Raw genomic sequence first — 22193 nt, forward strand, 5'->3', positions numbered from 1 at the left:
AGAAAGGTCTTCGTGGGCTTCCCTGGTGGCGCAGTGGTTGAGAGTCTGCCTGCCAATGCAGGGGACACGGGTTCGTGCCCCGGTCCAGGAAGATCCCACACGCCGCGGAGCGGCTGGGCCCGTGAGCCATGGCCGCTGGGCCTGCGCGTCCGGAGCCTGTGCTCCGCAACGGGAGAGGCCACAACAGTGAGAGGCCCGCGTACCGCAAAAAAAAAAAAAAAGAAAGGCCTTTGCTCACCACCCTGGGGATCACTGCTATCACTTCATTTCCTGTTACTTCCTAAAATCACCCCTTTACCTCACTGGTTGACATGTCTGTTACCCACACACACCTGCCCCCATGCACCAGAGCTCCAAAGGATGGGGTCTTTTCCATTCCGGCCATCTGCACCCTTTGCAATGACTCTGCCGCTGCGACCAAGCCAACAGAGTGGCATTAGTATCACTGTCCCAATTTCACAGACGAGAAAACCGAGGTTCACACAGTTAAGCTCTTTGCCGAAGGTCACAAAGCTAATAAGTCAGGGAGTGAATACCGGACCAAGCTGTGGCTCCCAAAATGTCTTCTCTGAGATACTAACACGTCAAACGCAAAACGCTAAGTCAAAAACAATGAGGTTTCTTTCTGGCAAGATGTCTTAGGATTTCTAATATGCTACTGTGTGTTTTAAATCTCCAGGTATGCACTGCTCCCCAAACTTATGTGACCATGGAATTGCTCGTTGGTGGATTATCTTGTAGAAATCTTACAAGATAATTGTTCCAAAGAATGCTTACACGTCATCCTTCCTGAAAATCTAGGCCAAGTGTGTCAAACAAGCAGCTTTCGCCTGGGATCCATAGAACCTTTGCTTCAGAGAGCCTGTGGCATTCTCTGTGTTTTGGTATATGTGTATTATTACATGTCATTTCTTCAGAATAGGATCTATAGCTTCTAAGAAAGGTTAAGAAGCAACTGTTCTACAGAAACAGGTGATTAATGTGACAGCCTCAATATTTCCCTGAGTAAATTCCTTTTATGTACTAAAAAAAAAAAAAAAAGAAAAGAAAAGAAAGAGGTGAAGTTCATTTTTCTCACCCCCTGAATCCGGGTGGGCCTTGAACCTTGTTTGGCCAACAGACTGTGGTGGAGAGACCAGGCATCCAGAGGCCTTGGAAACGCCCACTGTCTTGGACCCCTGCCCCCTGGATAAGAGCACACACCCAGGAAGCCTGCTGGGCGATGAGACACCCATGGCCGGGTCACCCCCATCACCCTGGCTGAGCAGAGGCCAAGCCACAGAAGCAGAGATCCTGACCAACCGGCCGCTGACCGCAGATACACAAGGGAGCCCAGCCCGAGCCGCCGCGCCGCAGAGCAGTGAGCTCACAAGTGGTTACTGTTTAAAGGCGCTACGCTGGGGATGGTTTGTTATTCAACAATAACTGATAAAACTCTTACTTACACGTAATGGAATCAGAAAGGGAAGGAAGGCAATTATATTCACAATGATATCCAATGCAGCATTATCCACACCAGCAAGAAAACTGGAAATAATCTAAATATTCAATCATAAGATTATAGCTCAATATATCACAGCGTAGACACCCAACAGAGCTATTGCGTAGCAATGAAAAAGGGCCATCCTCTATTGTACTTTATTTTCAGGTGAGATAACATCATTGGGATTATGTTTTAAGTCCTTAGCATTTCTGCCGGCAGGCGGGGGACGGGGGAGGGAATGATGACACTTTTATTATCTTTTAAGATATTTGGTTTATGAAAAGGAAAATTAAACTATAAATACATGATCATATTGATTATGTAAGTCCTTAGCTTTTAAGGATCATACTAAATTATTTACGTATGAACTATGGCTGAGATTTTCTTCAAAATAATACGAGGGAAATAAATAAAACAAGATGAGCCATAAGTTAATAATGATTAATACTTGGCATGGGGGGAGGGAGTTCATTTTATTATTCCTTCTTTTATACATGTTGGAAATGTTCATAATAAAAGTTCATAAAAATTTTTAAAAGATCACTCTAAAGACTGTAGCGGGACTTCCCTGGTGGCGCAGTGGTTAAGAATCCACCTGCCAATGCAGGGGACACGGGTTTGAGCCCTGGTCCGGGAAGATCCCACATGCCGCGGAGCAACTAAGCCCGTGCGCCACAACTACTGAGCCTGCGCTCTAGAGCCCACGAGCCACAACTACTGAGCCGGCGCTCTAGAGTCAGCAGACCACAACTACTGAGCCCGTGTGCCACAACTACTGAAGCCCACGCGCCTGGAGCCCGTGCTCCACAACAAAAGAAGCCACCGGAATGAGAAGCCCGTGCACCGCCACGAAGAGTAGCCCCCGCTCGCTGCAACTAGAGAAAGCCCGTGCGCAGCAACAGAGACCCAATGCAGCCAAAAATAAATAAATGAGTTTATTTATTTATTTATTTAAAAAGACTGTAGCAACATGGAACTAGTTTACACTACAAGGCTGTGTGCAGAAAGCAAAAATCAAAAAGCTACCCATACAATGTTTTCAACTCTGCAACTTTAGATACAAAAAAGGAACTAGACGTGGTGGGGTGAGCAGTAGAGGAATGATCTGTCTCTTCAAATTCTGCTTTCATGATGTTACACTGTCTTTACAGAGGACCAAAACTGCCAAGAGAGAAGATGACGTTCTTTCATTTCCTTCAGCTGGGGCTCAGCATGAGTGAGGGGCTGGCTGGTGGGGGACCCTACCCAGAAGCACGTGGGGCTGGGAAGGAGGAAGACTCTGACGGAAGCAGCTGAGGAAATCCAGACTTGGCGGAGCTAGAGAGGACCCCCTCCCCGCCCCAACCGGCCCCAGCAAGAGTGCTGGGTTAGGAGGTTATCAACCAAGATTGGTCCTTCCTAGTTTACCAGCTACCCTTCCTGTGACCAGTTTTGAGATCACAGATGATATTCAGCTCTCTAAATATTCATCTCTAGGCAGAAAAAAAAAGTATTTGGGGAAGAGCATAAATTATAATCAGATCCCCCATCATGTGTCAGAGACCACCTCCACCAATTCAGCCATCACCTCCTGTGATCCCCCGAACTTCCCAACTGGGTGCTAATGTGCCCATTTTACAGACAAGGAAAAGGAGGCCCATCACCTGCCCCAGGTCAGTCATGTCCTGGGCACTGGGGCTGGGTTCAGGAGCCAGTGGCAGGCCTGGACCAGCACACCTTTTGGCTTCCTTCCAGGCAGCACCTCCACTAAGGGCCACATGCATGTGGGGCAGGAGGTAGAGACCCACACACACTGAGGACCCCCAGCCTTAGATGGAAGGCAACCCCTGTACAACCCCTGCCAGGTGAGATGTTACTGACTGAATGTTTGTGTCCCCCCAAAATTCATGTTAAAGCCCTAACCCCCAATGTGATGGTATTGGGATCGGGGGGGGGCTTTTGGGAGGTACTTAATGTTAGATGAGGTCATGAAGGCAGAGACCCACAATGGGTTTACTGTCCTTACAAGATGAAAAGACCAGAGCTCTCTCCCCACCACGTGCGGACACAGAGAGAAGGTGGCCATCTATGAACCAGGAAGTGGACCCTCATTGGGAACCAAACTGGCAGGCACCTGGATCTCGGACTTCCCAGCCTCCAGAACTGTGAGAAATAAACGCCTGTTGTTTACGGTGCCCAGCCTATGACATTTGTTACGGCAGCCCAGGCAGACTAAGGGAGAAGGTAACCATGAGCCCCGGGGCAAGCCTAGAACCCCCAAGAGAAACTGACAAGGGGTCTTCTTCAAGCCTGAGGTTGTACTAAAACAGAAGAGTAAAGCTATGTTCATATATTATTTCCTAGGCAATGACAGTTCAACATCTGTACAAGTATAGAATCACCCATAAGCTATATTAAACGAAAAATAAAGGTAATTGTATGAGAACATGGATAATGGCCATCACTGTTTCAGAAACAAAAAAGGGGGCTGTGCATGTGCGTGTACGTGTGGTACACAAGGGCTTACACAGACACAACACGTGTCTGAGAGAACAGGCGAGAACGTGGTAACACGGCGACCTCCAGGGCCTGGGGTGAAGTGTAAGGGAGACCGACTTTTCACTGCACGCTCTTAGGTGTGGTTTAAATTTTGATCACATACATTATTCGTTTTTAACAAAAGTTTTTTAGTGTTATTCACAAGTCAGATGTAAACCTGCCCACAAGAAACTATGGAATTTTCGTGCAGACAAGTCACTGACCTTCTCCAGCTTGGTTTCTGTTTTCAAGTGCTGTTTTTAATCAGCTGATAAACTGAAATGACCCCTCCTCGCAGCCTCACATAACAGACCTGATGAGCTGACAAGTCGGGCCCAAACGGCAGTCCGACCAGCTAAACCAGAAGTATTCGCTCCCCAGGACCTCTGAGTTGGGGGCGCTCAAATAGGGACTCTGATGACGGCCACACAGCTCGACAGTGAGAATGAATGAGACAGACGTGAGCTTCCTGACCCGGCTGCTTCATCATACAGCCCCAGGAAGCTACCGGGGGGCTGACAGATGTCAGGCCAGGCCTGCAGTCCACGGTGGCCACAGCAAAGGGGAGGGCCCGGGACGGCCTTCCCTTCCACTGTTTTCCCACCACCACTACCTCTATCTACCTGCCACCAAAGGCCACGCCACTAAGAAGAACCGCTGGCCTATGAGAATTCGGGAACACCCAAGTAGAGGCACCCAGCAGGCAGGGCAAGGGCACTGAGCAGGGCAGCCACCGGCTTCTCAAGGGGTCCTTGCTCCCCCACTGGTTCCGAAAGGAACCATCAGGGACCGAAACCCCTCACCAGGCCCCACCACCCTGAGCCTTCTCCCGGCCTCCAGCCCTGCCTTCGCCAGGGGCCCTCCGGACTGGGGCCCTGAGGTGTGCAGGGCCCGGGTGTGTGGCCACCAGTCACTTCCTCCCCTTCCAGGGGGAACCACTCCCAGCAGGCCTGCTCGGATGCAGGCAGCAGAGCCCGCGTCCCGCACTAATGCTCCCCTCTGCAGGAGGACTGAGCCCCCAAGCCAAAGTTCACAGCTGCAAAATCCCGCAGGCTCCCGGGGGAAAGGCACCTAAACATTCCCCGGCGTGCACGGGGCAGGGCCAGACGGCAACAGGGCGACGACGTGTTTACGTAACGCAAGACTGTTTCACCCCAAACACTCGGTGTCAAAACCCCACCGTTCCACAAGGCAGGGCCGGGAAGACATTGGCTTTCACCCTGGACTCCAGGCAGCCTCTGCCCAAGGCCCCAGACCCCATCCCTCAAGGCAGGGTTACCTAAGCCCTTCCTCCAGGATGTCCCTGCGTGACCACTGGGCTCGGCGTCCGACCGGCCGTGGGAATGAACCAGCTCGGGTTTGTTTGAGGGGAAAGAGGAAGCCAGGGGCCCAGCCTCAGGCTCTCACTTGTGGAGTTGGCTGTCACCCCACCCCGGGAACAGCGCCCTGGCCCCGGAGCCCAGAACAAGGGAGTATCCCCACCTCTCCTGGCTGCCCAGCGGCCAATCCCACTGTCTTCAGGGAAGTCCCCAGCTTCCTGCATGGGGTCCATCCGGCCCACACGCAGATCACGTGGTAGGGAACGGGGCACTCCCCGGCCCCAGCACCTAGCTGAGGGACAGCTATGTGGCCCAGGCTGACCTACGTCCCAGGGGGAGGGAGGCCCCGAAGCCACCCGCCCGGGTCTGCATCCCGGTCCTGCCACCGACCAGCTGTGACCCTGGGCTAGTTATTTAACCTCTCTGTGCCTTCATTCCTCTGTTAGGAAACAGGGGTACCAAAAGCCCACACCCTCATGGGGTGTAACGCAGATCAAAGGAGATGACACACAAGGAACTCGGCACTCGGCATAAAGGTCAGTTGTGAGGACTCACCTTGTATCACGTGGGCCTGAGAATGAAGCCACACGAGGGAGGCCAGGGACCCAGAGAGACTGGGTCCCGAGGACACCATGAGAGCCCCTGAATCCACCTATACCTGAAGCCAGACCTCCGCATGGAGTTACCACTTACAGGAGCCCCTTTATGACTGAGCCCAGTTGGCACTGAGGCTTCTACCGAAACCAAGACACTGCTGCCGCTTGTAGGAATCAGTCAGACAACCGCTCTTCTGCTCAGATCCTTAACTTCATCCCAGCAACTCTCCACGTCTGTTGGTTGATTGAGAGAGAGAAGCCTGGAGGACACAGCTGCCCCGGCTGCCCCACTGCGTCCTCCAGCAGTGAAGACAGATTGGCAGGCACCTGGCCAGTCCTCAGGTCTCACTCCCAGGGGAGTCCCCATTCCCCCTACCCCAGAACTGTCCATGTCCCATACGGCTACCCGCCCACTCCCCCGCCCTTCCAGGGAGCATCCCAAATCCAAAGAGCTTGCCCCTTCAGCATTCCTGGCAAAGTTGGAGGAAAGACAGGAAAGACCACCAGGCTGGGGGTCCTACCCCCAACTGCCTGGGCCCATGAACCAAAAGAACTCATCCTGGACGAGGGGGGCTCTGCCAACAATGGCTCAGAACGGAACAGAAAAGAGTAGACCCCGGCCTCACATCTGACCTGCGGTTCCCCGGAAGCCAAGGGAGGAGATCTGTGGGCTCCAGGGCTCAGGCCCAGCACATCGGGCTGATTCCCTGTGTGCACGAACCATCAAGGCTGGACACTCTGAGCTGCAAATCCTCACCTGCAAGGACCCCTTCTGGCTCCGAGGTTTTGGGAAATTCCTCCTCTCAGATGGCGAACCTCCGCATCTCACCATCAGGGTAAGCTGACTCTCCATCACCCGTGGACACAGAGGGCATGACTACAGGCTGGGGGGGTGAAGGGCAACCCTCCCCTGCTTCCGTCAGAGACGGCCTCTGGCCTGGACAAGAAAGGAGCAAGTTGGTGTGCTGAGCCCCTCCTGTGTGCACGCTCGAGGCTGACTCTTATCAAGGAGGAAATTAAGGCCCAGAGAGGGGCCAAAACACACCCGGGTCACCCATCCAGTAAGAGGCTGGGTCAGCCTTCACATCCCACCACTGACCAAGATACACACTGTCCCTGGGACATCACAAGGAATCCAGCACAGCCCTACCTAAGAGGCTTCCGAAACTCAGCTTGCCCATCTTCTTCCCAGATATGAGGGCTGCTCAAACATAAGCTCCTGGTCAACAGCTCCATCACCCTTTTTTTTTTTTTTTTTTGCGGTACGCGGGCCTCTCACTGTTGTGGCCTCTCCCGTTGCGGAGCACAGGCTCTGGAGGCGCAGGCTCAGCGGCCATGGCTCACGGGCCCAGCCGCTCCGTGGCATGTGGGATCTTCCCGGACCGGGGCACAAACCCGTGTCCCCTGCATCGGCAGGTGGACTCTCAACCACTGCGCCACCAGGGAAGCCCCTCCATCACCCTTTAATGGCTGACTCTGAATAACAGAGTTACCATTTGCCCACCAAGAGCCAGGCTCTGCGCTAAAAAAGACTCAAGCTGCCTCAGCTCACCCAATCTGCAGAACTATTCTGCTGCAGGTTGGTAGAAAACTCCCATTTCAGGGATAGAAACGAAAGCCTCAGAGAGGTGAGGTGGCTTGGCCCAAAGTCACACAGCCAGAACCCAGCATCCCAGCCTGCAAGTTCCTGCTCCTGATCTCGGAGCTCTTTCACAAGCATCCCCCCACTTCTGAAGCCGAGGAATGGCTCCAATGAGAATGGTCCCAAGAGCCTTCCAGGTTTTGGGGGCCTTTCCAAGGTGCTTCCAAAACCCTCTACCTTCAGTAGAAAAAGCACCAAGGTTCCCCAAGGTGACCCCAAAAAGGGACACGCATGGCAATTTAAGCAGAAGAGTAGGCCATGGGCCTCATCCACATAGGCTCAGAGGATTTCAAGGCAGGAGCGTGCGAGGCGGGAATGGTCAGCTCCTGGGAATCTGAATGACGCTATCTGGACAGAGCATGCCGCAAACTGGGCGGTCCAAACACGGCATCCACAGGACGGATGGCAACGCTGCTGAAAGTTGACTCAGCTGATACCCAGCCGGACTGGACACCAACAGAGCCAGCACCTAAACTTCCTGACTCCAGGCAAGCCATACATCCAACTGACATTGAAAATGAAAAGGAGAAAAGCTAAACACTAAAGGGCACAGAGGACAGGTCATTAGAAAAGAGCTCAGGCAAAAGGAAAGCCACCCTCTCATCCTCTGCCTTCATTTACAAAGAAAGGAACTCTTAATGGTCAAGGGTCGGAGCTTCAGATTCACAGAAAGCGCTGTTCAAATCGCACCCCCAGGAGTGACCAGCTGTGAAACTCGGGGAAGGTCCCTTACCCTCTCTGAGCCTGTTTCCGCGTGTGGACTGGGAGCCTTAAAGCACAGGGTCAGGCCCGTGGCTGGAGCTCCAGAATCAGGAGCTACTGTTATTCCCAGGGCTCAGCTGTTCTCGTGACACTGGAAATGAGGCCACGAAATCCACGGCCTCAAGCCACGGACCCCACTGCCCCCTCCATGCCAGAGCAGCCACAGCAGCTCCCCCAAGGGAATAAGCACATTCCTCACCAGCAGGGGCACGGAGGCCCAGAGGCTCAGGCAGCGAGGCTCTGAGCAACCAAACCTCCTTAGGCACAGGCCACGACTTGCTCTGCCGGGTTCAAAGTGCAGGCGGGGGGCTTGGGGGCTGATTCCGCAACAAGCAGAACTCCTTCCCGACAGGACCCTGGAGCCCCTGCCCAGACCTGCCCACAGGGAGGTGGGAACAGATCTCTGACAGAATGGCCGGAATTCCTTTGCTTCTTTTCAAGGATCCCACAATGAATGTTCGGACTTTTAGAATAAAATCTTAAAGAATATAAGCTTTAGTGTCAGCAAGGCCAGGTTCAAATCCAAGCTGCCCCACCTACCAGCTCTGCAACTTGGGGCTACCTCTGCATCTGCCTTCTGGGCCTCTGTAACACGGGCTGGGGAACAAAGAGGAAACCCCATCCAGAGAGAAAGCAAGAGTCCCACAGCACTGAACATTCCTCAGAAAGACGCCCAGGATCCCGGGAGGATGGGAAACAGCACAACAGCCCCTGGGGACTCACAAATACCGCCCCCACACATGGCCCCTTCTCTCCTCTCCAAGGGCCCCCCCATCCCCCCTAGAGAACAGAAAGAGGGCCACACACAACCTGCAGCCCCCTCCTACCACCCTCCCCTCCATGGGACCCAGCCCAATGCACTGCGAGGAAGAGCCTTCTGCGGCCCCAGGCCACCCCCGGGGTGCTCACTGCTGCACGGGTCCACTGCACCCAAACTCATCCACCGGGAAGGGGGGTGCCTAGCAACCTGCACTGGGACGAGGGCCCCAGGCAGGGCTCCAGAGGTTTCCACACCCCAGCCCTCGACTGTTGGATGGATAAAGGGTGTGAGGCAGAAATGAAAGCAAAACTGCCACAGGGGCCTCCACTCTGCAGCCACCTACCACGCACAGCCCCTCCCAGGAAGCAGTGAGCTGAGAGGCTGGGGGCATGTCCTGGGCACAGGCGCTGCAGGTCCCCCACACCAGAAAACGATAGGAGAGCCGGACAGGGAGGCTCTCTGCCTGCCCTGGGCTGGAGGCTCCCACCAGAGATATGTCAAAGACCCCAGACCCTGGCCTGGCCGGGTAGGAGGGTGTCGGAGGTGGCCCACGGGAAGGGGGAGTCCTGTCACACCCGAAGCACCTGTCGCGCTCAGCTGCCCTAGACGTGGGTGTACTATGCCCACTTTACAGATGGAGGAGCAGAGGCCTGGGGAGGCGGAATGGCTTGTCAGTCGTCTACAGCCAATCAGGCCAGTCTTGTGCTCCGAGGTTACAGACGTCTCACCACCCACCACCCCTCTGGGCCCCGTAACTGCACACAGAGGATGCTCAGAAAAGAATGCCTGGATTTTCTTCTGAAACTGGGTATCAGTCCAATGGTACCAAGATGTCACATTCAAGATGGAGATAAAAGCCACCTAGAAGGGTAGAAACAGCAGGGCTCCGAGAGTCAGTGAGCCCCGAGGGTGAATCCAAGCTCCGCCACTCACAGCTGAGTGAGCAGGCAAGTCATCCCGCCGCTCCCCAAGCCTCGGTGTTCTCGTCTAGCAAATGGAGACGTGCCGTCTTGGAGAGTAGGTTCCCGACCTACAATAGTGCCCGGCCCATGGTCAAGTTCTCCCTGTGCTCTGAAATCTGGTATGAGCCACCGATCCAGGAGGGAACAGGAGGGAACTTCAACACAGCCCTTCTGAAGCATGGACGGCCTCCTGGACAAGCCCCCGGTTCTGGTTTCATGGCTCAGAGGCTCTAAGACCCGAGTAGGCCGAAGCCTGATGAGGAGCCCATGGGTTTGCAGACTAAGGCACCGCAGGCTGTGCCCCGGCCTCTGCTCCCGGCCCTGGCCTGATAATCAGCGTGCACCTGGCTGAGCCAGTCCCCAGGAATGTCTCCGGTGCAAAAACTAGCTCCGCCCCAGCCTCAGGACCCACCTCTAAGTAACTTCAGTGCAAACCAGCAGCCAGAGGCGAGACATTTTTAAAAGGGGAAACAGGACTGCCCAAAAGGTAGCAACCAGCAGGCAGGGAAGCTGGGTAGGCAGCCTGGGGCCCCTGCCTTGCCCCCCTCCCGTGTGATGAGGTTCAAACAAGGCAGCAGGTGGCGAGTGCCTCACCAGAGTTTCCCAGGGTGGGCTCCGGGGAACACGAGTCCCGCACAGGGACTCCGGGAACAGACCAGCCTGGGAACCTTTACATCCCAGGTGCCCTCCTGGAAAGCCCCTGTCCCAGAGAAGCCCCACAGTAAAGAAGCTGCTTTCGCCTGTTTAACTCAGCGTCAAACGTGCCTGATGGTTCGGGGGTGAGGCCTAGTAACACCGTTTGGGAAATGACAGTGTCCATTTCCCAGAAGAATCAGCAGGGCACCTGTTAAGAGGAGGCTCCCAGACCCTTTCCCTGGAGAATTTTAAGGGGGAGGGGGTGGACTCAAGGATACGTTTTTCACTGGTGCCCCCAGTGCTTCTTTTGTTGGGAGAGTTCAGCAAACACTGGCCTGGAGGAAGGTAAATGAGTGTAAAAGAGAGAAAGCATCCTTTCCCCCGCTCCCTGGGCACCTGAGGCCTAACCTGAGCTTTAGGAAAGCTTTAGGAAAGGCCAGCTGGCCTAGGGCCTACCAGGACCATAGCGTCCCCCACTCATCCCTGCCCCAGCCCCCCAAAGCCCAGAACTGCTCAATCCTGAACACAAAGTCTGGACTGAATGAGGCCAGAGGGGAGCATTTGTCCTCCTGTCTGGCCCCCAGAGCACAGCTGCAGCCTCAGGTGCAGGAAGGTTCCAGGGCCACCCCCCTGGTCCCCTTTCACACTGTCAGGGAACAACGCTACTGCAGGACACCCTGCTGCTCCTTTGACCACCGCCTGTCTAATGTGGAAACTGGCCTGCTCTTCCCTAGATGGCTGCCCTCGGTCCTCAGGGAACCCAGGGCCACGGCAGAGGCAGGCCAGGGCATGTGACCTCCGGGCAGCAGACCCCACTCGCCCTGTAGCTCCTTAGCTCCTAGAGGAACAGGCACTCACCCCTCATTAAACGTCACCTCCTCAGAGAGGCCTTCTCTGACCACACAGTGCTGAAGTGGCTGCAGCGGCTCCTGTCATGGCTTTCCCATCGGCAGGCTTCCTGGCTCTAGTTCTACCTTGCAGCATTTTAAATGTATCTGTGTGCTGGTTTCCCTTCATCTCCTTACCAGGCGCAGGGGGGCAGGGACCAGCACCAGCACAAGGCAAGCCAGGGTGGATGCTCGGGACTCGCTGAGTGAATGAAGGAATGAAGCAATGAAGCCAACAGTCTCCTCCCTGACCTCGGACCTACCACCTTCACCCTGGGTCTTCCTTCCTGGCCCAGAGCACTCCAGAGTCACAAGTAGCTTTAGCTGAGTCACAGGGACACAGAAAAGGCTTCCAAAACCCGCCAGTCAGTTCCTTCAGCCACTAACAGATGCTCTCTTGAGCCCCTACTGTGTGCCCTGGTACAAGCACTGGGGCTTCAGCAGGGAACAGAACTGTCAAAGTCTCGACCTTTATGGAACCAACTTTCCACAGGAGAGACAGACAATGAGCAGAGACAGACAAGGGCAGCCAGGGGCACTAAGGGTTTAGGATCCTGAGCAAAAGGGAAGAAAACAAGGCATCTCCCAGAAGCTCTCTTCGGGAGGGACTTTGGCCTGTGTGTCCTGCTTCTCCCTCCGGGGCAGCTGGCGGCTTAGCAGAGTCTACCCAGCGGGCTCTGGCGGCAGGGCTGCTGGGAACACCAAGGGCAGTCAACGGGGTGGGCACCCCGCACCCACGGGCCTGGGAGGGGAGGGGGCAGGAGTCCGGGGATCCTTCACGGAATGATTCTCAACTCTGCATGGCCAGTGACAGATCCACCCCCCTGAGCCCTAAAACTGGGGCACCCCCAGGAGCTGTCAGCTCGACAGGCCGACGCAATCCTGCCCATGAGGCCCAGCTGGGGAGGCACAGGCCACAAGGGCAGCTGCTTTCTGAGGGCAGCTGGGAGCAGGCAAGACAAAGCAGCAGGCGGAATTCAAACAGCCCAATGGGAACGGCCTCATTCACAGCTCCAGAGGAAGCGCAGTTTGAAAAGAGGCTTCAGCAGGCAGTGGGGAGGGCGCGCTGGTCTTGGAGTGGAGAGAGGGCCCCCTCCCCCGACCCCTACCACATCCCGCTGCGGCGCCTTGGACCAGCCACCGCACCCTGCCTGGGCTTCCCTGGGGAGCACAGCACTCTCTCCCCTAAGCAGGCCACACACCCAGGCCGGGTCCCTGAGGGCCAGCGGAGGGGGAAAGGTCGGGATGGGCCCGATTCATGCACCAAGAGGGAAGGGGTTTAAGACCGCGGCTTTGCCAGGGAGGGAGTAGGTGCCCAGCTCCTGAATGATGATTTGCTTTCTAAATGAATCTTACTTTCTATAAAGGAGGTACCAGAACATTCCCTCAAAAAGCTAGCTTACCAGCTGAATTCAAAATACAAGTAGGAACAGAAACCCTATTTACACCCAACTGTTCAGGAACTGCACTCATGCGGCACTTCACTAAGCATTTACTGAATGCCCCAAACCTGCGAAATCACGAGGGAGAAATAACCCGTGGAGGCAGGAGGGCCCCGGGGTTAGGATGGGAGGCCCCAGCCTGAGGCACAGGTGGGCCCAGCTCTGCCCCACGCCTGCCCAAGCACAGCCAACGCCGCCTACATGAACTCCATCTCACCGTCATAAGAGCAATGCAAACCAAAAGCGCCATTTCTCACCCGTGTGTGTGGTCAAGATCAGAAATATCTGTCCACGAGCTGTGCCGGGGAGGGCGTGCGGGACAGGCCCTCCCATGCGCTGTCATCTGTGAGCAGCGCCCTGTCCTGGTGAGTGGTTTCAGAACTGCCACGAAAAAGTAAAATGCCTATGCCCTTTGACCCAGGGCTCACTCATCTAGCAATGAGGCACTCAGGCGATGGGCACAGCACTCCCTGCCCCACAGTCCACACCGGCAGAAGCCAACCACAGGGCAAGAGACAGGGTCCACTGGTCTAAGAGCTGGACCCCAGAGCCGTTAAAGAAACGAGGCAAGTGAAACAGAACTGTCTCCAAAGAAGCAGTGATGTTCCGTTTCTCTAAGACACGGTGTTCCGCGAAGGGAGCCGAGGGCAGAACGATATGGGCGGAAGAGACCCCCACACACGCACCCTGTGTTTTGCACAAAACACCTCGAGGGAAGGGGGGAGGGGCAATATAGGAGTAGGGGATTTTTTTTAAAAAAGGTTATTATGGGATTATATAAAATCATGTGTGAAATTTGTGAAAGTTGTAAAGCACTACAGAATTTCAAGAATCTTTCATTCAATTAAAAAAAAAAAAAGTTAAAAAGGAAAAAAAAAAAACACCTCCAGAGAAAGAGACTGCCAACAGCACATGTCCCTGAGTGACCGGAACTCAAGAACAAGAAGGAAACGGACTGACTTTTCATTGTGTATTTTGAGTCCTTTTCATTGTGTATCTTGAATCCTCTGGGTTTCATTTTAACATATGCATGTATTTAATATTCAAAAAGATAAAACAATAAATGTTAGTGAATAACAGCATCATGATTGCTCGTGGAGACGCCTGGCATTTTCAGGAAACCCAGCACAAACTCCTCTTGAATCTCAGAACTTGAAAAAATGAAAGTATCATCTGGCATTCATGTAATTTTCTCAGGCTCCCCATCCATAAAATAGGTGAGGACAGCAGCTCCGCCCCCCAAGGGGCTGTAAGAGTCCCACAGGCCGGGTGTGAAGGGACATGCTGGGGGGCACCTGGCAGGGTAGCCCCTCCTTAGCCATGCCCGCCAGCCCCACACACACCTCACACGCAGGCAGGATGAGCAGTTAGCATCCCTCCCGGACTTCAGGGTCACTCAAAAATGGCCCGGGCCGGGGACACTCAATCTGCAAATGCCAAAGCTCTGGGAATAAAAAGGCATTCGTGGGCAGAAGCCCACTCCCCCCTCACCAAGGACAGCAACCACCGTTCACAGAGCTCCAGGCACGGTATGCATCTGCATACTGACATTTTTAAGGCTCATAACCCTGAGCTAATACTGTCATTATCCTCACTTTTGTTTTTGTTTTTGTTTTTTGGTTTTTTGCGGTACGCGGGCCTCTCACTGTTGTGGCCTCTCCCTTTGCGGAGCACAGGCTCCGGACGCGCAGGCTCAGCGGCCAATGCTCACGGGCCCAGCCGCTCCGCGGCATGTGGGATCTTCCCAGACCGGGGCACGAACCCGTGTCCCCTGCATCGGCAGGCGGACTCTCAACCACTGCGCCACCAGGGAAGCCCTCATTATCCTCACTTTAAAGATGAGGACACTGAGGCACATGCCCAGGGTCACATGGGTGGCCTGTTGTAGACCCAGGCCTGGGACCCAGGCAGGCTCATCAACATACAGCAGCGCCCAGATGGCCGTCTTCTCCTGTGGGAAGCCCAGTTTGCTCCCTCGGAAGCTGTTGGAAAGTGTTTACTTGCAAGGCTGGGTATGGACAGTCCCGGTGCACAGCTGCAAAGAAAACCTAAGTCAGCACCTCTTCCCACCTCCACGCCCCCAAAACGGTGCCAGATCCAGACACTAAGACAAACAGAAAAATACCCACTCACAGAGCAGCAGCGCTTAATCTAGGAAAAGATTCTCCTTCCTCCCCACTAAGAAGCTCCCAAAAGAATCCCAGCACAGAAAAATGCTAAACCATCCCAGCAAAAACGAACCTTCTGGATTCCTTCATTTAAAGAAAGGAATGGGGACTTCCCTGGCAGTCCAATGGTTAAGACTCCGCACTTCCACTGCAGGGGTTGAGGGTTCGATCCCTGGTCAGGGAACTAAGATCCCACATGCCTCACAGCAAAAAAAGTAAAAAATAAAATAAATTAAAATAAAGACAGGAATGTAGGCCCTGAAGGGCCCTTAGGGGAAGGGACGGCCTGGGGGTACCCTGGAGGCCAGGGTACTGTTAACACCAAACTCCCAGCGCCCTCCTTCTGGAGCCTCCAAGAGCCCAGGCCTAAGCTGGGCAAAGAACTTCTTAATAAACAAGGCAGCCACATCCTCAGGTGTAGAGACCTGGGGTCTGGGCTCAGGGAAGCCCTCCACTCCGAATGCAAGTCCCTCATATGCTCCAAGCCTCAGTTTCCCCATTCTGCCACCCTGAGCTACAGGGAGGATGATGTGAGATGAGGTTCCAGCATTAAAAAGTCAGGTAGGGCTTCCCTGGTGGCGCAGTGGTTGAGAGTCCGCCTGCCGATGCAGGGGACACGGGTTCGTGCCCCAGTCCGGGAAGATCCCACATGCCGCGGAGCGGCTGGGCCCGTGAGCCATGGCCGCTGAGCCTGCGCGTCCGGAGCCTGTGCTCCGCAAAGGGAGAGGCCACAACAGTGAGAGGCCTGTGTACCGCAAAAAAAAAAAAAAAAAAAAGTCAGGTAACACGACAGTAAAGACAGACAGAGGTTCACCCACGTTCTACACCAAAATGTTTCGTGATGTCTTGCGCCTTTCTACCACCTCCTGCAACACAAGTTCAACCGCAGGAAAGAGGAGTGGGGGGGTGAGGCGCTGGAGGGCTGACACAGAAAACGCGGACAAAGGGAACCAGGTCAGCCAGCCTTTCCACACAGGGCACTGTGGAGAACTAAGAAAACTAAAAACTAAAAAGTCACCCACCATGCACTTCCCTGGTGGCACGGTGGTTAAGAATCTGCCTGCCAATGCAGGAGACACGGGTTCGAGCCCTGGTCCGGGAAGATCCCATATGCCCCGGAGCAACTAAGCCTGTGCGCCACAACTGCTGAGCCCACGGGCCTAGAGCCCATGCTCCATAACAAGAGAAGCCACCGCAATGAGAAGCCTGTGCACCGCAACCAAGAGTAGCCCCCACTTGCCGCAGCTAGAGAATGCCCGCACACAGCAACGAAGACCCAACGCAGCCAAAAAAAAAAAAAAAATTACCAGATATTTCCAACTAACAGCTTTACTTCTTTGCTCCCTGCCTGAAGTTCCTTCTGGACTTCTCGAAAAGGCACAAAGGGAGGTGTGAGGGAGCTGCAAGGGTGCTCCAGTGTGAGGGGAAGGGGAAGGCAGGTAGGAGGGTAAGAGAACACCAGAGCCGTCCCCGTGGAGAAGGGAAGACACGCAGGAGAGGGGCGGGAACAAACAGTGCCATGAAAAACAAGCTGAGTCAAGGCCCATCTGTCGAGGAGCCAGAAAGCCCATCCCATCGAGGTGCACCAGGGTCCGAAGGGTTGGCCCTCACGCCTGCTAAGGTGTCCCAGCGGGACCTGCTCCAATGGCCCACGGATGCCTGCAGCGGGTGATGCCCCTCAGAGAGCAGACATTACACCTGCTGAGGCCACAGCTCAGCCTTGCAAGGAAGTGTCTCCAAGACAAAACGGCAGCAGCGGGACCCCGTGAAGATAATGAGGGGGTCCGCCCAACTGTCGGAGATGCCCAAGGAGAAAGGACTTGCTTTCCATGTGGGTCTCAAGGTGCCCAGGTTGGACCCATTCTAGAAATTGAACAAAAGGAACAAACGTATGGAGGCTGCTCCGTCTCATGCCATATCCCCGTCTGTAAAACAAAGGGGCTGGGGGGACTTCCCTGGCGGTCCAGTGGTTAAGACTCGGCACTTCCATTGCAGGGGGCACGGGTTTGATCCCTGATTGGGGAACTAAGATCCCGCAAGCCGGGCGGTGCGGCCAAAAAAAAACAGGGGCATGGGAGCGGTGGGGGTCAGGGTGGGGGTGCTGGTAAGATGATCTCCCACACCCCTTCCTGCTCTAAGATTTTTACAAGGCCTGACTGACGTTCGACTAAACAAACAACTCATCCCGATCCACTCAGGTCATCCTCTCTGCCACTGCCACTGCCTCAAACATTCGGAGCACAGCCTCAAGCCATTTTCAAACATCTCCGGACTTCTTAACTATGGGACTCACAGACAATTCATCACCCATCCATGGGAGCGCTGCACCCCCGGACTGTGAAAGTCAAAAACATGACAATGTCCATCTACAGCCCCTTCTCGGCCACTGAGACTGCACCAGCATTCACATCAAACACCAGAGCAGCAAAGGACTCTCTGGCCACTCTCTCGAGGGTGGGAGTGTTTTGCACCCAGTACAAAAACGCGGCCACCAGGGGGCGCTGCCCTGAAAGTAATAAAGGAGAGAAGAAACAGAAAAATTCTTTTTGGTGTTTTCTTTTCCTTCCTAAGCTTAAGTGACTAAATATCTAAAGCACCCCTGAAAACACAAAGTGGGTTTCCTGAGGTTCTAGAATGACCCAGATGTTTCCCTTCCTCTCTTTGAAGCCCATTTGGCCAGAAGAACGCAACTAGACTTTGAACACAATAACCCCTTCAGAGAAATCAACACTCCGTGCTGGATTTCCCCCAGAACGGTTGACATCACGGCTTGCCCTGAAGCCCCCTCTTTACAGACAGGAGGGTCCACGGGGAGGGAAAGCCAATCCGCAAGTCCAGCCTGAGGACCCAGCCACGAGTCGCGGCTGGAACTGTTTTGCGAGAGCCTCCTAATTACCAAGCAAAACATACCAACCAGATGACAAGCCTCATGCTTTAGCTGCAGACACAGGATGACACAAATACAGAGAGACCTCAGGAAAAAGGGTGCAAGGTATCAGTGGGGATTTCCCAAGTCTTAGATGACTGCAGGGGGAGCTCGGGCACCTAACACCAGCACCAGACTTCGAGAACACGTCAAAGGGGCTTCTCCACATTTCTTCAGTATCTAGGGCACATTTTCCACAAGTGTGCGTATCTGCGGTGCAATGTTCAAGTGCCCCTTTTTGACGCTGCAAAAGTCTTCAGACCCACTTTCAGAGCTCTGGCTGCAAGTTCCTCCTGGTTTCCTTGTAAATTCCCCGGCCACTCGGCATGCCCTACTGACCATGAAAAGCTTGCTTTCTCCTGGGGAAGCCAGCAGGAGAGAAGGCAGCCAACTCCATCCCCAGACTAAGGGATGCAGAGCCAGGAGCTGTTTTATACAAGGTGCGCCCCTCTGGCTGTGGGGAGAAGAGCTCCTGGGGGGCTGGAACAAGGCAAAGGAGCAACAGGCCCGGGGGGACAGGCATGAGGGGCACAGAGGTACTGCCAGGCCAGCCTGCGCAGACCAGCTCAGACTGGCCACTTGCTCCGCACACCAGGAGATAAGGAAACCCAATTGTTCAATTCATCATTATGTTTGGTGACCCAATAGGGACAAAAATGCAAGTGGGACCCATTTTCGAGAATCAAATCTACCAAATGGAGACGCTGCATAACAAAAGGGTTTTCCCCCTAGAGTTTGCAAAAGGCTTGGGGAGCTTGATTCTCTCAGGCTTTCACTGAGAACAGGATTTAACTAACAGCTTCTCAGAGGCAAAGCCACCGTGGTGGAACAAGGTGAGGCATACCTGACCCAAGACTGGATGCATCTGTAATGGACTAAGAATGCGATCTTATTAAAACACCCGGAGTCTCCCCCACTGAGGACCAGCATGGGGAGGTGGGGCGGGGGGGGGGTGGAGCCCAGAGGGACGAAAGCCATTCTACACCGCAAGCATCTACCCAGCACCTCCTCTGCACCAGCCACTCCCTAGATGTGGGACCCGGGGCCAGGTACCCCATCTCTCTGCGGATGAATTACCCTTCTTAGACACGTGGCCCTGAATCACCAACCCAGCCAATTCCCAAGGCTGGTGCGAGGCTCTAATGAGACAGCAAATCACATACATGCCAAGTATTGCTACTCGCTTCAAAGAGGCTTAATCCAGTGACATGCAATGACAGCTTCTCGCAAAGAGAGCTGCACCGGCGGGGCACATAGTAGGTGGTCCGCAAACATACAAACATTGGTGCCCTTCTCCATGAAGGGAAGCGGACGAAGGAAGAAAAACACTCCAGTCCAAAAGTAACCTCCAGCCACAGGCAGACAGCGTGGATCCCCCGATTTCCCAGGTCCCTCTGCCACCTTTAGCAGCGCTCCCACCGTGCCCTGGGGAGGCAGGGGTCTCCCCACCCGGGGTCCCAGTGCACCTGAGAGCCCTGGTCCGTGCCACACCGCCCATACCGGCCACTGCTTCTCTCGAACACAGCCGGCGGCCACCACCGCCACCTGGCTACTCGGACTCAGTGTCCCCGCGCACCGCTCCTTTCCGTTTCGCTCTAACCTCCCAAAACAGCCGCTGAGGCTGAACTGGGCTCAGGCCGGGGGTCCCCGGACGCCGGAGCCCCGTCCCTCCATACCTGCACAGCTCGGCGAAGGCCTGGAAATTCAGCTTCTTGATTTTCTTCTCGCTCAGCCAGTAGCCAACTCTCTTCCCTTTCAGAAAGGTCTGCATCTTCCTTTTCGGGCGGGGAGCTGGGGTCCGGAGGAAATCGCCCACAGGCCGAGTCTGGCGGCCCGGCGCGCGCCGCGAGCTTGCGGGCACCTCCTCCCGGCGGCGGGGACGCGGAACGGGGCTCCGGGCGCGCAGTCCTGCCGGGAGGGGCGGGCCGGGGCGGGGCGGGCGCCCAGGCGGAGGGAGCGGCGCTCAGCGCGGCATTCCACTGGCTGCCGCCGCGTCGGGGCCGCCCGCGCCGCCGCCGCCCACGCCCCCGCCGCCCGCCGGGCTCCCGGCGCGCAAGTTCGCGAGCGCCAGGCCGGGCCGGGGAGGAGAGGAGGGAGGCCCTCCCTCGCTGGCGCCGCCCAGCCCACCGCCCTCCCGGCGCTCGGGACCGAGCAACACGCCCTCCAGCGGCGGCCACGGCGGATCGCCCCCGCGCTCGGGCTGCGCGCCGCCCCCGAGTTCCTTCTCCTCGCCCTCCCTCTCGCTCTCGCCCGCGGTCCCCACTCCGAGTCCCCGGCGGCGCGTTCGGCCGATCCAACCCGGGCGCGTGCCCTTCCCGGCGCGCTCGGACCCCGGCGTGGCGCACGCGGCCGCCCGCTCCCCCCGCCCAGCCGTCCTCACCCGCCGCCGCCGCCGCTTCCTCCTCGTCCCCGTCCTCGGCCTAGCCCGCAGCCCGCCACCGCCGCCGTGCTGACCCGGCCGGGCGGCCCGCTGGACCCCGCCGGGGCGGAGGAAGCGCGGCCGCGCCGGCCGCTAGGGGGCAGCACCGCCCGCCGCCTCTTAAAGGCGCCGCGCCTTCCCCCGCCTACTCCTTTCGTGCGTGTTTGTGTCGAGGCTCCGGCTGTTGAACTTGGGGACTGAGGGCGCGGGACTGAATTTAGGGCAGCCCTTGCCAAGTGCTTTTACTTTTTAAAGGAGCGAGAGGAGTCGTGGTGTGGGCATTTTCTGCTTGTCCTTTGGGAGTGATCGAGCCACTGAGTTTCATTCATCAAAAGCATCTCTGTACCCCCAGCACTATTCAGTCCCAACTGCTGCAGAGGGCGCGGAAGGAGGGGGGCGGGAGGAGGGGTGGCGCGGCGGATGCAGGCACTAAATGAGATCATCTGTCTTCCCCGGAGGAGACAGACCCAGGCCCAGGATGGGGGCCCCTAGGGGGGGGACATGAACACCCAGGGTCCTTCTCAGGCTTAGGAAGTTAACCACCAATCACACTCTGGGCCCCCTCCAACGGAGAGGGCGGGGGAGAGACTAGAAGTATCAGGGATCAGGGTGGGACACTCCCAGAAGACACTTTCCTTTCAGGGTGCAGGGTGGCCACAGCCTCAGCGCTCTTGATTCATTAACCCCACCCTGCCTGCCCAAGCCCTGTGGGGCGGTAGGGGAGCATCCTGCCTTCAAAGAGTCTCATCTCTCCCCAGGCCCCGGCAGAAAAAATGAATGGGGGGTGGAAGGGGTCTCAGATTTTCAGGGAAGACATTTAAGCTGACCTTGAAAAATAAGGAGGATGTTGACAGGCCTGAGAAGGGGGAACAGCTTGAATAGAAGCAGGGAGAAATGGAAAACAAAGCTGTTAGGGGTGACAGAGTCTCCTTGACCAAACTGGAGCTCATTCTTTAAGGCCCAGCCCTAGGCGCCTGCCTTCTTCCCCTAATCACAGCTTCCCCCATCCTTCCTCCTGCAGGGCTTCCCAGTTGCAACCAGGTGAAGCTTGTCCACCCACACCTGACTCGGAGTGAGCACACAGGTCCTCTGTGTCCACCTCTCAGCTAGCTCCACCCTTCACCCATCTCCCCTCCCCTTGCACCCCTGCTTGGTGACCTTGCAGTCCACCCACCCTCTCTGGGCCTCAGGTCCTCCCTCTTACCTTAGGAGGTAAGCCCTGCCTCATGAGAGCACTTGAGGCTGCAAAAGACCAGTGGCGATGAGGTCTAAAATGTATGGTGTTATGAGGGGGTGTGGTGCAGAGTGGGGACAGGAGAGATGTCTCTCATTGAAATGGGAAGAACAGTCTTTGGCTTTAGAAAGACCTGGCTTTGGGCGGGGGGAGGGGGGGGGTCCTAGTTCAGTTCCTCCCAGCTTGGACAAGTCACTTAAGTTCTGCCTCTGAGCTCTGGGTGGAGAAAGTAATGCTTGCCTTAAAGGATTGTGGTGAATCTGAGAAATATTTGGGGAGGATTAAGACAGGGTATTCGACTGGTCCTCAGCAGGTCATCAGAAATGGGGCTCGTTACTGTCTCACCCAAGGACTCTTCTTTTTAAACTGAAGTATAATTGACTTGCAATATTATATTAGCTTCAGGTGTACAACATAATGATTCAATACATTACGAATTG

The 22193-nt window shown here is 55.5% G+C and overlaps 1 protein-coding gene across 1 annotated transcript in view; it reads right to left on the reverse strand.

Annotated features, from left to right (window-relative positions):
- Positions 1-20550, reverse strand: part of ITPK1 (inositol-tetrakisphosphate 1-kinase) — a 165913-nt gene extending 145363 nt beyond the window's left edge. The window contains exons 1-2 of the mRNA XM_082619531.1: positions 20481-20550; positions 19777-20008 (exon numbers count right to left, since the gene is read on the reverse strand). Of these exons, the coding sequence (XP_082475657.1) occupies positions 19777-19871 (95 nt within the window). The 5' untranslated portion in view covers positions 19872-20008; positions 20481-20550. The remainder of the gene's footprint in view (positions 1-19776; positions 20009-20480) is intronic.
- Between the last annotated feature and the right edge of the window lie 1643 nt (positions 20551-22193).

This window comes from Mesoplodon mirus (genome assembly GCF_964341445.2).
Source record: "Mesoplodon mirus genome assembly, chromosome: 4".
Taxonomy (NCBI): domain Eukaryota; kingdom Metazoa; phylum Chordata; class Mammalia; order Artiodactyla; family Ziphiidae; genus Mesoplodon; species Mesoplodon mirus.